Here is a 19,418-nt window from a genome sequence, read left to right on the forward strand (position 1 = left end):
GCAGAGCCAACTATCTGACTAAGGACTGATTTACTAAGCATTTTTCACATAGACAAAAATGCGAGAAAAACTTTAGAAAATCAATCGCTAAGTTGGTTGAAGGGCAATCCTAAATTTAGCTGGATGAACTTATCTAGCTAATTTTGACATAGCAGGATATATTTAGCAGTGGGTATGTGCTGCTGAATATCACAGCAAAGTCAGTCAGATAAAAATTGAAAAGTATGGATTTAAATCCAAACCCTGTCCAGTCTCTGCTTCCCCGGTATGCACGTAAACATACGCACATGTACAGCGTATGCACATCATTTTATGCACATATCAGGCAGATGATTTACAAACTGGTCATTTCTAGGGATGTGAATCGTTTTAGGACGATTAAAATTATCGTCCGATAATTTTAATATCGTCTTAAACCGTTATGGAACACAATACAATAGAGATTCTAACGATTTATCGTTATAAATCGTTAGAATCGTGAGCCGACACACTAAAACCCCCTAAAACCCACCCCCGACCCTTTAAATTAAATCCCCCACCCTCCCGAACCCCCCCCAAATGAGTTAAATAACCTGCGGGTCCAGCGGCGGTCCGGAACGGCAGCGGTCCGGAACGGGCTCCTGCTCCTGAATCTTGTTGTCTTCAGCCGGCGCCATTTTCCAAAATGGCGCCGAAAAATGGCGGTGGCCATAGACGAACACGATTGGACGGCAGGAGGTCCTTCCGGACCCCCGCTGGACTTTTGGCAAGTCTCGTGGGGGTCAGGAGGGCCCCCCACAAGCTGGCCAAAAGTTCCTGGAGGTCCAGCGGAAAATGGCGCCGGCCATACGCGTATGGCCGGCGCCATTTTCCGTACGGAAAATGGCGCCGGCAGGAGATCGACTGCAGGAGGTTGTTCAGCGAGGCACCGGAACCCTCGCTGAACGACCTCCTGCAGTCGATCTGCCGGCGCCATTTTCCGTACGAAAACGATTCGCGGCGGGAAATCGCTCCCTGACCCCCGCTGGACCTCCAGGAACTTTTGGCCAGCTTGTGGGGGGCCTCCTGACCCCCACGAGACTTGCCAAAAGTCCAGCGGGGGTCCGGAAGGACCTCCTGCCGTCCAATCGTGTTCGTCTATGGCCGCCGCCATTTTTCGGCGCCATTTTGGAAAATGGCGCCGGCTGAAGACAACAAGATTCAGGAGCAGGAGCCCGTTCCGGACCGCTGCCGTTCCGGACCGCCGCTGGACCCGCAGGTTATTTAACTCATTTGGGGGGGGTTCGGGAGGGTGGGGGATTTAATTTAAAGGGTCGGGGGTGGGTTTTAGGGGGTTTTAATGTGCCGGTTTTGCGATTTTTAGATTTTTAGATTTTTCACGATTTTTCACGATATTTTACCCCCCCAAACGGCAACAATACGATTCCCTCCCCCTCCCAGCCGAAATCGATCGTTAAGACGATCGAGGACACGATTCACATCCCTAGTCATTTCTGGTATAAAGCACTGTTTTACCTGCAGATGTCCCTTTGAAAATTACCCTTTATATGTCAATTGTTACTTTGACAATTATTAATCCACATTTCTCTTCATACAAATGGGATACTCAAGTATTCTTTATATCTTGCTTCCAGCTTAAGTGGATATATTAGACAAATAATGGGGATGGGAGGAGGAGGAGAGAGATAGGGATGTACAGAGGGTCGCCATACGTTGCATTCGGAATTCGTATTCATCGGGGGACAGATACGTTGCATTCGGCAAGGGGGCCCCCCCCCCCCCCCGATACATTAATGCGTTCATTCTTATTCATTTCCCGGCTAAAATTGAATTAACTACAACCCCCCACCCTCCTGACCCTCCCAAGACTTACCAAAACTCCATGGTGGTCCAGCGGGGGGTCCGGGAGCCATCTACTGCACTCACGCCCTTGGCTGCCGGTATTCAAAATGGCACCAGTAGCCCCTGTGACATAGTAAGAGCAAAAGCTATCGGCGCCATTTTGATTATTGGCAACCGATGGCCCAAGTGCAGGAGATCGCTCCTGGACCACCAGGGAATTTTGGTAAGTCTTGGAGGGGGGGGTCAGGAGGGTGGGGGGTTTGTTTAAATTTGCTCCTTTAGACGGCCAAATAATTTGGCGAAGATTCGTTGTATTCATGGGGAATCGTGATACGTTTCGCTTCCCCACGAATACAACGAATATGGCCCTATACGTTGCGGATTACCAATACATTAGAAACGAATGCACACCCCTAGAGAGGAATAGAAATAGTCTTGATTAATTGCATTCAAGCTAAGGAATATATTTACTAAGCTGTGATAAGCATTTGACACATGAAAGACAGCATTTATTGCATGACAAATGCTTAATGTGGAAATATTGCATGATATATTCTATATTATGTGATATTTTTTATCAAAAAATGCATATGCTGAATTTAAATTAACACTCAAAATAAAAAATCCAGACGGTGCCAGACAATCGTATGATTAATACTAAATTATAAAAAAGTCTAGCTAGAAAATGCAAGTATGTATTTTGAACTGGGGAAACCTCATAAAGTGCCAATATAAAGATGCCTCCTATGGCTACTTAATCCAACTCCAATGTAAAGGTTGTTGGAAAAAGGTTTTCCAATGATTATAACCTTTTTCCAACAACCTTTACATTGGAGTTGGATTAAGTAGCCATAGGAGGCATCTTTATATTGGCACTTTATGAGGTTTCCCCAGTTCAAAATACATACTTGCATTTTCTAGCTAGACTTTTTTATAATTTAGAATTTAAATTAACTACATGCATAAACTTTGCAAATGCATGCAAAGTAGCTCATTCATATCCAGTTCTATGTAAATAAAATAATACAGCTTACCTCAAATAATGCAAGCTGCGTTATTTTCTGAAAAGTTAGCTACAATTCTGAATTTGCATCTGCACTATTGAGTGAGTATACCTCCAAAGTTAGCCAGATAAGTTAGCCTGCCACTCCATGTTTCTGTTAAGGGTAGTAACTGCCGCTCCATACAGTTTACTTCTAAGCCTTCTGTTAAGGGTAGAAATAGCTCCTTTTAATTTGGTCCACTATTGATCCACTTCACCCATCTTTTCCCAGTTTTCCAGTTCTTCCTCAAAGTACCTCCCCATTTACCCAAGTCTATTTTTTAAATCCAAAACATGGACATTTGAGTGACTTCTCTCCTTCCTGGCTGCTATATAGAACCATACTGTCTGATGGTCATTGGTGCTCAGGTGAGCATCTACCTGGACCCTAGAGACATTATCCCCATTTGTGGGCACTAAGTTGAGTATCGCTCCTCCTCTCATGGATTCCATTACTATTTGTTTCAGTGTAGCCCCTTGAAGGGCATCCACTATCTCTCTCCTTCTTGCAGATTCAGCAACAGGGGTACTCCAATCCACATCATGTAGATTAAAATCTCCAACAAGCAACATTTCTCCCTTCCTTCCCACCTTTTGAAAATCTTCAGTCAGATCTCTAATCTATCCAATTCTTCTGTCTGATTTGGAGGTCTGTAGACCATACCAATGTAAACGGAAGCACCATCTTCTTCTTTTTTGTTTGTTTTTTTTTCAAGACAACCCACAGCTCTTCTTCCTTTTCCCATGCCCCTTATATTTCAATGCTTGGATATTGTTTTTGACATAAAGAGCTACTCCTCCCCCGATTCTGCTTCTCTATCTTTTCTGAACAGGTTATAGCCCAATATAGCAGTATCCTATTCATGAGCCTCACTGAAGTATGTTTCCGTAATAACAACAAGATCCCAAGTCTGCCTCCAGCATTAGAGCTTACAGATCTGGAATTTTATTGCCCAAACTACAAGCATTTGCATTCATAGCTTTCCAGCTTTTCTTATTCAGCTTGAAGCTTTTCCTGGTCACTTTTTCAGTCATACTGAGCTGATTTTTGTTAATTTCTCTGCCCACTTCTTGTAATTGTTAGGGGTGATATTCCAACTTTTTTTTTTCAACACCCATCCTCTAGTTTAAATGTCTAATGACATACAATTTGAATTTCTCACTTAGGATCCTTTTTCCTGCCCCTGACAGATGTAAGCCATCTATACCATTAGCCTTTTACTCTTCCTTACACAGCCCCAACCCCCATTGTATCCAAAACTTTCTTCCTTACACTAGGTTTTGAGAAATGTATTGTTGTTGTCTATATGGATTAACCTTTCCTTCCTCTTTCCATGAAATGTAAAACATCTGAAATGGCAATAATCTTTGCCATATGCCCAGTCTGTTTCCCCAGAGACTAGAAAGCTCTCTATACTGTGGGGATGCCATTTCTAGTAAGATCATTGGCACCCAGATAGATAAGATCAATTTTAGAGTCTTTATTTTCTTCATTAATTGCATTGACTATCTGGTTTGCATTTCTACCAGCCAAAGATACTAGAAGGCATTTAACTATGGTAATCTCCTCAAAATGAGCTCCCAGATTAGAGTTCTGATGTTGCGTCCGGTCTCAGACAGCTAGGAACTCTGTGCCTCACTTTTCTTCCTTCTCTTTCCACAAGCCTCGGGAAGATGGCTGCTGCCACGTCATCATGCCTCTCTCTCCGGCGTCCCCGGAACAGCTATGGCGACAGTGTTTGCCATGTTTCTCCTGAGGGCCTCTCCTAGGGTGCACGCATGCATGCCACCCACGTCTTTATCCACATCATGGTGGGTACCTCGGGGGCATCCCCTCCGAGTGACGTCACACCATCTGGGTATTTAGCCTCCCCTTCGTTTACTAACAAATTGACAGGCCGATATAGTAAAGCGCGGCCGCAGTTACCCTGTTTCTAACCCGCTTTGTACCCACAATTTGGCCGCGTAAGTCTAACCCACGATTCACTATCCATTTTTACCAATCCTTACCACTTCTTTAAATCGACGCGTATCCCTTTCCGCCCGCGGCATGTATATGAAATGTAAAAGATCGGATTAGCTATTCCCTCCCATACAGTAACATGTGGCCCGATTATCGCCTTTTTAACCAACTGTTTTGCCGTGTCTTTAACCCGCTAATTTACCGCCTACCCTGACCCTGGCGTTAGAGGGATGTGACAGCAATAGGCAGGCTCCGGTCAAATAAGTGGGTGGGGGTTGGAGCAAGCGAGTAACATGGTGTGGCCTGGTTCTCCTATGCTCGGGCATCAGGGATTGCCAGTCCTCTCTCCCCCCCCCTCCCGAAGCAAGGCGCAGGGCGAAAATAGACTCGACATGTTATTAAAGCAAATAGAAATTGTAACAAAAGTAAACTTACTGCATGCTTCCAGCAGCCCCAGTCCTCTCTCCCCTCCTCCTGAGGCGCGCATCGCGGCTCCCCTGCCTCCCGGGGGCAGCCGGCGGCGAAAGCGGCTTCCAGCAGCCCCGCCGGCGAAGGTGCATGAACGCACGTCCAATTTGGGCACTCAAGGCAGCGAAGGCGCATGAGCGCACGTCGTGACCTGAGCGCCCGGATGGACGTCCAAGGTCACGGCGTGCGCTCATGCGCCTTCGCTGCTTGAGCACAGTTCATCCACCTTTGCCGGCGGGGGCTGCTGGAAGCTGCTTTCGCTGCCGGCTGCCCCCGGGAGGCAGGGGAGCCGCGGTGGGCGCCTCGGGAGGAGGGGAGAGAGGACTGGGGCTGCTGGAAGCATGCAGTAAGTTTACTTTTGTTACAATTTCTATTTGCTTTAATAACATGTCGAGTCTATTTTCGCCCTGCGCCTTGCTTTAGGAGGGGGGGGAGAGAGGACTGGCAATCCCCGATGCCCAAGCATAGGAGAACCATCCACTTCCTGGTACCTGTCATTTCAAATGTCATTTGAAATCACATTTGAAATGACAGGTACCAGCACACCCAGGATACTGAATAGGCGCTGTATAGCACTCTATGCAGTAAAATGGATTGCGCTTCATGAACGCGCTTTGGACGCGGCTTGCATTTGCATCTAATTTAAATACTGTATCGAGCGGTATGTGATACGAACTGTGCATGCGGCAAATGAGGGTGCACCCGGCACTGCCACACTCTAACGCATCCTTACTGTATCGGCCTGTGAGCTAGCAAGGATTGGATTGGATTGCCTCCAGTCTAAGCTGCTCTGCCGCTTCCTTGCTGCTGCTGGAAGTTCTCTCTGCCCTCCGGAGCCATTCACCTCTAACCTGGGTACCCGTTCCTCAGGGGCCCTATGCTTTCTTTCAGGTGCCTATCTGGGATACCGGGTACTCGCTTTTCAAGGGCCTGCTCTCCCTGCCTTGGTGCCTGCAAATTCAACTACTTCTGCCTGCCAGGATCTTCATCTAATACAGCTATCTATTCAGTGACTAAACTAACCTTGTCAGCTTACCTCACCTTCAGCTTCAGTGCTGCGAGTCTACATCCGGGACTCTCTCCTCTACCCAGCACAGACTACCATCACTGAAGTGTGGGACGGGTCTCCTCTGCCGAGTACCCCTGGACTTCTCTACTGGGTTACCTCACTGCTGCCACCTCCTGGGCAGTACCACCAAGCTGTATAATAAACACAAATTCTCTGTGTCTGCGTGTATAGAGTCTAGCCTAGTACTGCAGTTCCTCATGGGGCTCCTCCCCGTGGGAGTGGCTAACTCCGCAGTACCCAAGAATCCACTCAAACACCTTGAAACCATAACAGATTGCTAACTCCATAGATTAGGCTCAGCTCACTGCTTTGCAGGCCATTCCGAGCCTGGCTCAGTGAATCTCCGAACAACAGAATTCGTTGGATAACCTGACTGATGCCTTTAACCAGCTACACGCACAGATGAATACACAGACTACCGCAGGTAAAGAAGTTACACCGCCATTATTCAGGAATTAATTCCCCATTACCACAGAAATCCCAGGAGTCAAGAAAAAAAGAGAGATAGAGTGGGCTCAGGTAGGATAAGACATGTGACCCACAGACACCCGTTCTTGACAGCTGGGAAGCCCACAAGTATACCCCCCCCCCCACACTCACACAGAACATTAAGGAACTCAATAAAAACCAGGATTACAGTGGGCTCTAGTAGAATTAGACCTGTGATGTGGAGACACACACTGTATCAAGTGCAACAAGTACAAAAAGCCTTCTCTATATTAAATACTGAAGAAGTTCTTGAGAAAGAAAGATTGAAGTGTTATCTGAAAAGAGAGAAGAAACCCAATGCATACAGAAATTCCAGATCAGTAACCAAAGGAAAAAGCTCATTGTGATGGATGACTCTGTCATCAGTGGCACAACTGCAAAGGGAAAGAGTGAAGTGAATAACTAAACTCAACTAAAGTCTCAAAAGGAGTCCAGGAAAAGCAGTAACCTTAACGAGAAAATCTGGAAAGCTATGACCACAAATGCTCGTAGTTTGGGCAATAAAATCCCAGATCTGCAAGCCCTAATGGTGGAGGTGGACTTTGACATTGTTGCTATCACAGAGACGTGGTTCACAGAATCTCATGATTGGGATATGGCAATACCAGGTTATAACTTGTTAAGGAAGGACAGACTGGATAGGAAAGGGGGAGGTGTGGCTCTTTATGTCAGAAACATTATCCAAGCATCTGAGCTGCAAGGAAGATGGGGCAATGAAGAAGCACTATGGGCCGACCTAAAAAAAAAGATGATGGGGCATCCATTTATATGGGAGTGGTTTACAGGCTTCCAAACAAAAGGAAGAACATGACAGAGATCTGGTTGAAGACATCCAAAAGATGGGAAAGAGAGGCGAAGTGGTGATTGTTGGGGACTTTAATCTGCAGGATGTAGACTGGAGCATCCCTTCTGCAGAATCTAACAATAGTAGAGAAATAGTGGATGCCCCGCAAGGGGCTTTGTTCAAACAAATGGTAATGGAACCCACAAGAGTCGGAGCTATACTCAATTTAGTGCTCACAAATGGAGATAATATCTCTGATGTCCAGGTGGGCACCAACCTCAGCACCAGTGATCATCAAACGGTATGGTTTCATATCACAAACAGGATATGTAGAAGAAGCATGAAGACCCGAGTTTTGCAGTTCAAAAACACGGACTTTGATGAAATGGGGAAGTACCTGGAGGAAGAACTAAAAAGCTTGGAGAACGAGAAAGATGTGGATCAACAGTGGACCAATCTAAAAGGAGCAATCATCAAGGCAACTAATCTATATGTCAGAAGAGTAAAGAAATGCAAAAGGAAAATGAAACCTATCTGGTTCTCAAAGGAGGTGGCTGACAAAATAAAAGCTAAAAGAACAGCATTCAAGAAATATAAAGGATCCCAAAGGGAGGAGCACAAAGAAGAATATATGGTACAACTGAGAGAGACGAAGAAAATAATCAAGACGGCAAAAAGTCAAGCGGAAGAAAGGATTGCCAAAGAGATAAAGAGAGGTGACAAAACATTTTTCAGATACATCAGAGAAAGGAGAAAAGTTCAAAGTGGTATAATGAAATTGAAAGGTGAAAAGGATCAATGTGTAGAGAGAGATGAAGAAATGTTCACTAAAGAGGACCCAGGAGAAGGACTGTTGCTAGTTAGCAAAAAACTGGAGGGGATTGGAGTAGATGTAACTCTGTTTACAGTGGAGAATGTGTGGGAAGAGCTGGGGAAACTGAAAGTGGACAAAACCATGGGCCAGATGTGGTTCATCCCAGGATACTGAGGGAGCTCAGAGAAGTGCTTACGGGACCGCTGTGTGATCTGTTCAATAGATCCCTAGAAACAGGAGTCGTGCCGAGTGATTGGAGAAGAGTGGTTGTGGTCCCGCTTCACAAGAGTGGGAGCAGAGAGGAGGCTGGTAACTATAGGTCGTTTAGCCTCACCTCGGTGGTGGGAAAAGTGATGGAGACACTGCTGAAAGAGAGAATAGTGAACTATCTACAGTCGGGAGAATTGCTGGACCAGAGGCAGCATGGATTCAACAGGTGAAGATCCTGTCAGACAAATCTGATTGACTTTTTTGACTGGGTGACTAGGGAGTTGGATCAAAGAACAGTGCTCGACGTCATCTACTTGGATTTCAGCAAGGCTTTTGATACGGTCCCGCACAGGAGGTTGGTGAATAAAATGAGAAGCTTAGGAGTGAGTGCCAAGGTGATGGCCTGGATTGCAAACTGGTTGTCGGACAGATGACAATGTGTGATGATAAATGGAACTTACTCTGAAGAGAAAGCGGTGTTAAGCGGAGTACCGCAAGGATCGGTGTTGGGACCGGTCCTGTTCAATATCTATGTGAGCGATATAGCGGACAGGATAGAAGGTAAGGTTTGTCTGTTTGCAGATGACACTAAGATCTGCAACAGAGTGGACATGCCGGAAGGAGTGAAGAGAATGAGACGGGATTTAAAGAAGCTGGAAGAGTGGTCGAAGATATGGCAGCTGAGATTCAAAGCCAAGAAGTGCAGAGTCATGCATATGGGGTGTGGAAATCCGGAAGAACTGTATTTGATGGGGGGTGAAGGGCTGATGTGCATGGAGCAGGAGAGAGACCTTGGGGTGATAGTATCTAACGATCTGAAGTCGGCGAAACAATATGACAAGTCGATAGCTAAAACCAGAAGAATGCTGGGCTGCATAGAGAGAGGAATATCGAGTAAGAAAAGGGAAGTGATGTTCCCCTTGTACAGGTCCTTGGTTAGGCCTCACCTGGAGTACTGCGCTCAGTTCTGGAGACCATATCTCCGAAGAGACAGAGACAGAATGGAGGCGGTCCAGAGAAGGGTGACCAAAAAGGTGGATGGTCTTCATCGAATGACTTATGAGGAGAGATTGAAGAATCTAAACATGTACACCCTGGAGGAAAGGAGGAGCAGAGATGATACAGACTTTCAGATACTTGAAAGGTTTTAATGATCCAAAGATAACGACAAACCTTTTCCATTGGAAAAAAATCAATAGAACCAGGGGTCACGATTTAAAACTCCAGGGAGGAAGACTCAGAACCAATGTCAGGAAGTATTTCTTCATGGAGAGGGTGATGGATGCCTGGAATGACCTTCCTGAGGAAGTGGTGAAGACCAAAACTGTAAAGGACTTCAAAGGGGCGTGGGATAAACACTGTGGATCCATAAAGTCTAGAGGATGTGAATGAAGAGTGGGTGGCTCACGGGAACAATGGCTACTACCTGGTGATAATACCCTTATTCAATAAACATACGCACGGTTAATGCGACTCCAACATTGCTCTAAGCTTCAGTGGCAATGAGGAAATGTGGAAAAAAGGATTTTCATTCACAAAAAAGCGGGGAGTAGCTTGCTTGTTACTGCAGTTATGACTCCAAACCAAATAAGCCTGATACTTCACTTTCAATGCATATAAAGCATAGCTCTCTGCTTCAATGGCAAGAGAGAAAAAGACTGACACTTCACGCATATCCAGCATAGCTCTCTGCTTCAACGGCAGGGGAGCAAGACTGATACTTCACTTTCAATGCATAGCCAGCATGGCTCTCTGCTTCAATGGCAGGAGGGGATGAAGAAACGTGGATCTATATTCAGGCAACAACCAACAAGGACTGAATTCCATAATCTGAATAAACAGATAAGCATGGGTGTAGCTTGCTTATTGCGGTGGGTAATACCCCTAACTGATTAAGCTATTTCACTTAGATGCAGTTCCAACACTGCTCTCTACAATAATTGGGGGGTGGAAGGGAAATAGAATAATAAAGGTTACTAAGAGCCAAGAGTAACAGATAAGTATGAGAGAGGAAAAAAAAAAGTGTGAAAGCTTGCTGGGCAGACTGGAGGGGCCGTTTGGTCTTCTTCTGCCGTCATTTCTATGTTTCTATGAATTAGCAGGAGGAGAGGGGGTGATTATGATTGCAAATTTTCTCCTTACACTCTCACGCTCATACATACACACTCAATTGCACACGCATGATCCCTCTCACTTATACACAAGCATTTAATAACATTACACACATGCTCTTACACACACATTTGTTCTGTCTCACTTTTACAAATGCTCAAAATAGACAGCATGTGTATATCTGTGTTTCATACACTTGGTCTCAGTCATGCACACACACACACAAGCACACATTCTGTATGTCATTCATACACACATGTGCTCACATACACATGTGCTCACATACACATGATTTCAATCATGCACACACTTACTCTCTCTCACATACATTCTCTCAATCACAAATACACGCATGCTCTCTCTCACTTTCACACATACACACACAAACACGCTCTCTCTCTCTCTCTCACTCACCCACTTTCCTCCTCCCCCACTACCAGAAACAAAAGTGGCAGCAGCAGCTTCCTCATCCTTCAGCCCCCATGGGGCAAGTAAGAGGAAGAGTCCCATAGGCCCCCCAGGGCTGACACTGCTCTGCCTCTTCCTCCTGACCACGGGCTGCAGCTCTCCTTGCTCCAGGCCCGCGCTGCTCCTCCTGATGATTAATTGGGCCCAGGTTCAATTCCGCACCGACTTCTGACAGCAGCATGGCCTTTCCTTCTTCCCACAAGCATGTGTAGGCCCACCGCACACCACTTCCTCTTTCAGATTGCTTGGGGTGGGGGGGGGGGGTGAAGAAGGAAAGGCCATGCCGCTACTGCTACTGCTGCTGCCCTGACGTACTTCCACTAACTCTGCTGCTGCATTCCACGGAGGCTGTCAGATTTTTCAAGCCTGGCCGGAGGAAGAAATCTCCGCATCTCGCTGGGGCAGAGGAGGAGGAAAGAGAAGCCAGCCTAGCAGGAGACTGGAAAGCATAGTATATTGCCAGCAGAGGATGGCAACACATTGGGGTGTCATGGCCTAGAAGGTTTGACCCAACTCCATGTACAGATTCTTGTGAGAGCATGTTCCCTTTACTTATCTATTTGACAAATCCAAGTTATTAATTGTTTGAGCTGGCTCTATGGGATATAGACATAGAAGAACATTTTTACTAAGTGGTATTTGCTAGTATATGCTGTCAATTTGAAGAAAAAATGCTCTTATTGATGCAGACTCCAGCGCTGACCAAAATAAGATGTTCACCAGGAATTCTTTTACCTTGAAAATGAAATGATTCACTAATTTCCTCCATATGATGGCTTGTTTCATAGAAGATATATTCAAGGGCCAGTTCTGAAAAGCTCAAACTATGAGACCATTTGGACTCTTATCTATACTGGGGAAATTGTATATATTTTTGGTTGTAGCACTCCCCCTTCAGTTTTGAAACATTGGCTTCCTAGCAGAACATTTCTTTTTTTTTTTTTTTGTATATGGAAGCAGAAAATATGCTCCATGATTGCAGTTAGTCCTCTCTATATGTGAACAACATCAGTGCCCATCCCCAATAAACAAGTAGTTCAACAGATTGTTTTCACTTGAAACATTGTGCAGCTATCTGAGGTGAGGAAACATTTTTTCCTCCCTACCTTTGTATACGTTTGCCTTGAGGGAGTCTCCCTTTTTGTTGTTTTACTGGTGCGTCATCAGTTATAGCAAATAGATGATGACCCTTTCTTTAACAATAACCCTTTAATAATGTCTTATGGGCTGGGTGATTTCAACCCTTTCAGACAAAATGTTTATCCTAGGATTAACTTTTCAGAATATAGTTCTTTGTTCTAGATATCTGTGAGGTATAGCAGATTCACTGGTATTTTTAGTTATTCAATTCCCCACACAGTAGTTTCATAGAATCTTACTAGAAACAGAATTTTATGAAAGCTCTAGCACATTAATGGGAAAAGAAATCATGCTCCTTCTCCCTTTGTTCTTTCGTTGTAAACTGTAGTCTTTATTTGTCATTACAGATTTAAATATAAGGAAGTATTTAACTTTAAGTGCACCTCGCAACCACAAATATGATATTCATTTACCTTTCAAGCGTTTTGAATGACTGGATGATATCCTTCGCGTGAAACCAAAGGAAATAAACCTGAAATAGGAATAAAGGTGGACTAAAATTACAAGGACATAATACATATAAGATGATAGCGACATACTTCAGTAGACAATGGCACTAGAATTTTGTCTTATTCCTGCTCAAACAATATTATATGCTTAAATGACTACCTCATCACTCATCATTTCTACTTTAAAATGTATTTAGTCTCAAAGCACCCATGAATCACAGGGAAACTTGATGCCAGGACGACATTACAAAATTCAGAAGGAATGGACTGCTGAGACTTAAAATGTTGCTTCCTAGCCCTTCTAATGGAAATGTGAACAGATATATAAGCCCAGTTATTTTTATGGTAAATCCTTTTCTATGGTCCCACAACTGCTTTTATATCATTGTATGGAAAAAGCTTTCATCAATAAAGACTAAATAGGACCAGATGTACAAAAGAGATTTTACCATTTTGTGTCGATGGGAAAAATGCTTAAAGGTAGATTTTAAAAGTTGCGGGAGGGCGCACATGTGTGCACGTTTGCTGGTGCTCGCACTTGGACGCACAGATTTTATAACATGCACATGTTTATGTGCGCATGTTATAAAATTGGCTACCCACCTGCATGAATCCTGTCTTAATCGCATAAAGGAGGAGAATTTTAGTAGGTACGCGCAGCGACGCAATAGCCCCATTTTCCAGTTCCCTCTCAGTTCGCCCCTGTAAAAGGAGTGAACTTCCTAAACCCCCTACTGAACCTGCCTCCCTTTTACCCTCCCAGCCCCCAACCCCTAAAACCCCGGTGACTACCCTAGATTATTTTGTTTTTATACTTACCTGCAGTCCATAGCAGCAGCAGGTTACGCAAGGTCCTCAGATCCCGGCATCTGCTTGTGCACTGATGGTGCTGTCCCGGCCCGCCATTGTCCCACCCAGACCCAGCCCCGGCCCGCAGTGTGTGTACCAGGAGATACGTGTGTGCCTGTGGGAATCTTAAAATCCCCACAGCCCATGCGCGTCCCAGTCACGCGTGTGTCTCCCGGATTGGCCGTGCGTGGGGCTTTTAAAATTCACCCTTTAATACATAGGCCACAAGATAACTGAGAGATAGCATTAAAATGAAGCAGGAGGTTGAGGAGGTGTCAGAGTATGCTAGTTTAACTAGGTGAGTTTTAAGTCTGAACTGCTAATCAGCACATATATCATTTTAGGTTGATAAATTGATAAAATGGTTAATAATCCTCTTTAAAAGTAGGAAAGTAAAAAAGTGCTGCTAATCATCATTTTGAGAAAATATTAACTTCTTTTTTTATTATAATAATTTAACATATTATTTATACAAGAAAAAATCTTGCTATAGACATTTCCAAAGCTACATATATTTAAGGTTTTTTTTATATACCGATAACTGTATTCACATCGTATCAGTTTACATAGAATGTATAATAATGATAGAGAAAATACATTGAACAATTTGGTTACATGGCAAATAGAGAAAGGTGAATAACTTTATATGCAAAGCGAACATAACGGTTGATATAAGTATATATATATTGGGTACTATATACAAGAAAATATACAATATATATCTTAGGTACTATATATAAGAAAATAACCTAAAGAAGAGAAAAATAGAGAAATAAAGAACATTTCAAATATTACAATAACCCACCTAATCAAGACATAATATGGGGAGAGAAATTATAAATGTAATATAATAACAAGAATGGCTACTAACTTCTAACCACTTGTTAGAGACCGGGAGGAATCATCTTATTTTGAATAAAGGTTTCCAGATGAGTAGGATCAAAGTAAATATAACTATTGGAAATTTGTAAACTCTCATTAACATCATCTATGGTACCTGAAGACTGGAGGATTGCCAATGTAACACCAAGTTTTGGAAAAGGATCAATGGGTGATGCAGGAAACTACAGACCAGTGGGTCTGACATCTGTTCCAGGCAAAATGGTAGAAACTATCATAAAGAACAAAATTGCTAAATATATACAAGGTGGCCCATGGAAAAGTAGCCCACCTCCAATACCAGTGCACTGGAGGCAGGCTACTTTTCCATGGGCTACCCTGTAGATGGGCATAGTTTAATGGGAAAAAGCCAACATGGATTTAGCTAAGGAAAGTCTTGCCTCACCAATTTGCTACATTTTTTTTAAGGCATAAATAAACATGGGGATAAAGTGGGCCTTTTCATATAGTGTATCTGGATTTCCAGAAAGCACCTGACAAAGTTCCTCATGAGAGACTTCTTAGGAAATTAAAATGTCATGGCATAGCGAGCAGTGTCCTGTTGTGGACTGCTAACTGGTTAAAAGATAGAAAACAGAGAGTAGGGCTAATTGATTAATTTTCCCAGTGGTGAAAAGTGAATAGTGGAATGGCCCAGGGATATGTTCTGGGATCACTGCTTTTTAATATATTTACAAATGACATGGAAATGGGATCAACAAGTGAGGTGATCAAATTTACCAATGACACAAAATTATTCAAAGTTGCTAACTCACAAGAGGATTGTAAGAAATTGCAAATCAACTTTGCAAAACTGGGAGACTGGGCATGCAAATGGCAAATGAAATTTAATGTGAACAAATGCAAAGTGAGGCACTTAGGGAAGAGTAACCCAAATTATAGCTACATAAAAGGTTCCACATTAGGAGTTACCATTTGTAATAACGTTGTTGGAAATTGTGAAGCCTGGGCCGAGATGAGCAATGTCTCTGCCCACAGGGAGGAGCCTTGTGGGCTTCACCATCGGTGGGCATGGTCTCAGCGATGTAGGACACAACTGTAAAGAGCTTTTATTAGGGAAAAAAGATAATGCATAACCCGAGGAGCGGGAAATGCAATAAGACAGTTCTTGAGCAGGATATACTCAGGGTAGTACTGTAGATGCGAAGGACCGGTAGTGGCCCGCAGCGCAGAGTACACCAGGAGATTCCTGTAGGCTGGTGGAGATACCTCTGAGAGCAAATCCAGTAGTGGCCCGCAGAGCAGGGTATGCAGAGGATAGCTGTTCACTAGATGAAGTAGCAGAGGTCTGAAGATACAGGAACCAGGTAGAGGATCTTGAGTAGTGGTACAATGCCTTGTAGCTCAGGATAGGTAGAAGAAGTATGCTGACAAATGTTGTGGCCCGAGAAACGGGGTACACCGTGGAATCCCAGCAATGTAGACAGTGTAGGAAGCTGAAGAAGGTACTCACAGAAGGAAGTTCCAGGAGCGGAACCAGAGAGTCGGGTTAGGTGAAATCCAAGGCAGAAAAGCCCTCTGAGGAGCGGATAGCCAAGACGCAGCAAGGCCACCATGGAGCGGGTACCCAGAGTGTCCCAATGCCACGAATAGATACTGGAACAGAAGATCCCAATGTGGAGTGGATTTTAACAACGAGAGAACTCCTTGCTAACTCGTCTTAGCAGTGGGCCGGTCAGCTTAAGTATACCATCGGGTTCATGTCATCGGAAGGGGATGCCCCCGAGGTTCCCGCCATGATGTAGACAAAAGGAGGCCCTGTGCGTGCACCTAGGTGATTCCAGATGGCGGTTGGCAGTGCCCACGCCGTCCTGGTGACGCCAGGGAGGTCGGAGTTGGTTAGTGGAGGTCGCCACTCTTCCAATGATTGCCGGTGCAGGGAAAAAAAGAGGTGAGCATGAGAGGTGCAACACCATTCAAGAAAAGAATCTAGGCATCATCGTTGATAATACATTGAAATATTCTGCTCAGTGTGCAGCAGCAGCAAAGAAAGCAAATAGAATGCTAGGGATTATTAGGAAAGGAATGGAGAATATTGCTCCATGGTGCAACCTCATTTTGAGAATTGTGTTCAGTTCTAGTCACTATATCTCAAAAAAGATATAGCAGCATTAGAAAAGGTACAGAGAAGGGCGACCAAAATGATAAAAGGGATGGAACAATTTCCATGAGGAAAGACTAAAGAGGTTAGGACTCTTCAGTTTGGAGAAAAGATGGCTGAGGGGAGATATGATAGAGGTTTATAAAATAATGAGTTGTTTACTTTTTCAAAAAGCACAAAGACTAGGAGAGACATAATGAAGTTTCTAGGTAATACATTTAAAACTAATAAGAAAAAATATTTTTTTACTCAATGCATAATGAAACTCTGGAATTCATTGCCAGAGGGTGCAGTGAAAGCTAATATTGTAGATGCATTTAAAAACAGTTTGACAAGTTCCTGGAGAAAAAGTTCATAAACTATTAAAGGCCGATTTTAAAAGGCTTACGTGCGGCAAAACCAGGAGATACGCGTGTGAATTGGCCACATGCGTGCCATGTAGATTTTAAAAGGCCCACGGACACACGCATATTTCCCAGTATGCGCATAAAATTGGTTTGGTGAAAAAGGGGTAGGACATGAGCGTGGTTGGGGTGGGGCATGGGCGGACTGGGACTGCATCCATGAAGTTAGTTACACGCTCTAGCACACAACGGGATCCCACAAGCGGGTAATTTGTTTCTGCTATGGACAGCATGTAAGTAATGAAATTTTTTTTTAAAAATGGTAGTCAGTGGGATTTTAGGACTCGGCGCTAGTAGGGAAAAAGGGAGGCAAGTTAGGTAGGGGGTTTAGGAAGTCCGCACCTTTACTGGGGTGAACTGAGAGGGAAATGGAAAATAGGCCTATTGTGTCACCGCATGTACGTACTCAAATTCCCCCTTTATGCACTCAAGATGGGATTCGCGCTCACTTGTATGCATCGAAATAAAATCATGCAAGCATGTACACACGGCTAGCCAATTTTATAATGTGCGTATATAAATGCATACATGCACGCATGTTATAAAATCGGCTATCCATGTGTACATGTGGCAAACGTGCACATTTGCGCCGTGTGTGGCTCTTAAAATCTACCTTTTAATAAGGTGGAGTTGCAGATATCCACTGCTTATTCTAGGATAAGAGGTTGGAATCTATCTACCCCTTGGATTCCTGCCAGGTATTTGTGACCTGGATTGGCCACTGTTGGAAACAAGATACTGGGCTTGATGACCCTTGGTCTGACCCAATATGGCAATTTCTTATGTTCTTATGTTGTAAACCTAACCAAACATTCGCAGGGATATTTTAATTAAAAAGTGGTTCCAAGTGCCTGTACTTTCTTTCTTTCTTATCCAACAAAGCCTTCCTGAAAATTTGGTATCTCTAACAAAATCTGGAAACATATTCAACTTATGACCCAAAAAGGAATGTTTTGTAGATCGAAGGAAAAGGTGCAAAATCCACTGTTTGTCAGACTCCAAAGCATACTCCACAAATAAAATAGCACCGTCTTTAATAACTGAGGCTGATGCAGAATCCTCCAAAAACCAGTTAAATCAAAGGAGGGAACATTGGCCTCAGAACTAATATCTTCAGTAGAAAACTTACTTTTGGAATTGGAGACGGAGTAAATCTTAGTTACCTTAGAAATAGTTTCCTTAGAAGCCTTATGAAAATCTAAGTAAAAACTGGACACCTTGGAAAATTAAGGACTCAGGTTAAATCTTTTAACCCGGTTACCAAAATTTTCAACTCCCCCTCGCAAATATACATTATCCTTAATTAAGGACAGATTCATCTCAGACAATTTTTTCTGTTGACCCTTCAATTCATTGATCTCTTTAACCTGGGCATGTTCATTTGTCTACATCGAAAGCGGACCCTTAGATGGTAACTTTCAAAGCAGCGTACAGGTGCACATGTTTCATCAGCCCGCGCCCAGGGACACAGCCATTTTATAGCATACATGCTTAAATTAAAGCAATTTTATTATTAGATCCAAAATTAAAATAGATTTTAAAACTACTTGAGATAATTAACCATAATTATTGATGAGAAAAAGTTTAAGCCTTCTTACAGCCACTTGACTAGTTTTTGTCACCTGCCAAATTTGAACTTTGAAAATAATGGAATACCGCTATTTACAGTCCATGTATTTGAAATGATTGAAATAAATGTGTTTTGGGAAAGAAACTGCAGTTAAAATTGTAATTGTACAGTCAGCACATAACAAAATAAAAAAAAAAAAATTCTAAACCAAATGTCATGTTTTCTATAAATTTAGATGTAGTTTAGTGGTTCATACCACAGGCAATACTGACATGTGTAACATACGTGCACCACTGTTCCTTGGTAGGTGGAGGGAGGGGGAGAGGGAGAGAGAGAGAGAGAAAGAGAGAGAGGGGCTCTTTATAGGACTCATTCTGATACTCTATATATGGACCACTTTGATTCAGGGTGAGTTTTCAGGAAGTGGGTTGGGGTTGGGGGGGGGGGGGGTTGTTGTTTGTAAAATTGACCTAAGAGATGAAAATTCTTAAAAGAGGAGTTGATTTGTACACTGCAGTCTCTGCTAGCTACATTGTACAAATTTACTCCTTTTCATCACTTATAAGTCATAATTTCTAATTTTAACATTGCATACACATAATAAAAACTAACTCCCCAATTAAAAAAACAAAGGAAGGATAATTTTCAAGCAGCTATGCGGGCATGTGCATATGCTGACTCATGCCAATGGATGCGGCCATTTTAAAACATACACGCATATTTGCGCACGTTATAAAATAGGCTGTATGTACATATATCTGCGTG

At 43.4% G+C, this 19,418-nt stretch overlaps 1 protein-coding gene across 2 annotated transcripts in view; it reads right to left on the minus strand.

The window, feature by feature from the left end:
* LOC115085200 (proton channel OTOP1-like) overlaps positions 1-19,418 on the minus strand; it is a 203,016-nt gene that overhangs the window by 61,925 nt on the left and 121,673 nt on the right. For both annotated transcript variants that reach the window (XM_029590931.1, XM_029590942.1), the window contains one exon: positions 12,794-12,852. In XM_029590931.1, coding sequence (XP_029446791.1) covers positions 12,794-12,852 — 59 coding nt within the window. The remainder of the gene's footprint in view (positions 1-12,793; positions 12,853-19,418) is intronic.

The sequence above is a fragment of the Rhinatrema bivittatum genome, chromosome 1 (assembly GCF_901001135.1).
Source record: "Rhinatrema bivittatum chromosome 1, aRhiBiv1.1, whole genome shotgun sequence".
Classification (NCBI taxonomy): Eukaryota; Metazoa; Chordata; class Amphibia; order Gymnophiona; family Rhinatrematidae; genus Rhinatrema; species Rhinatrema bivittatum.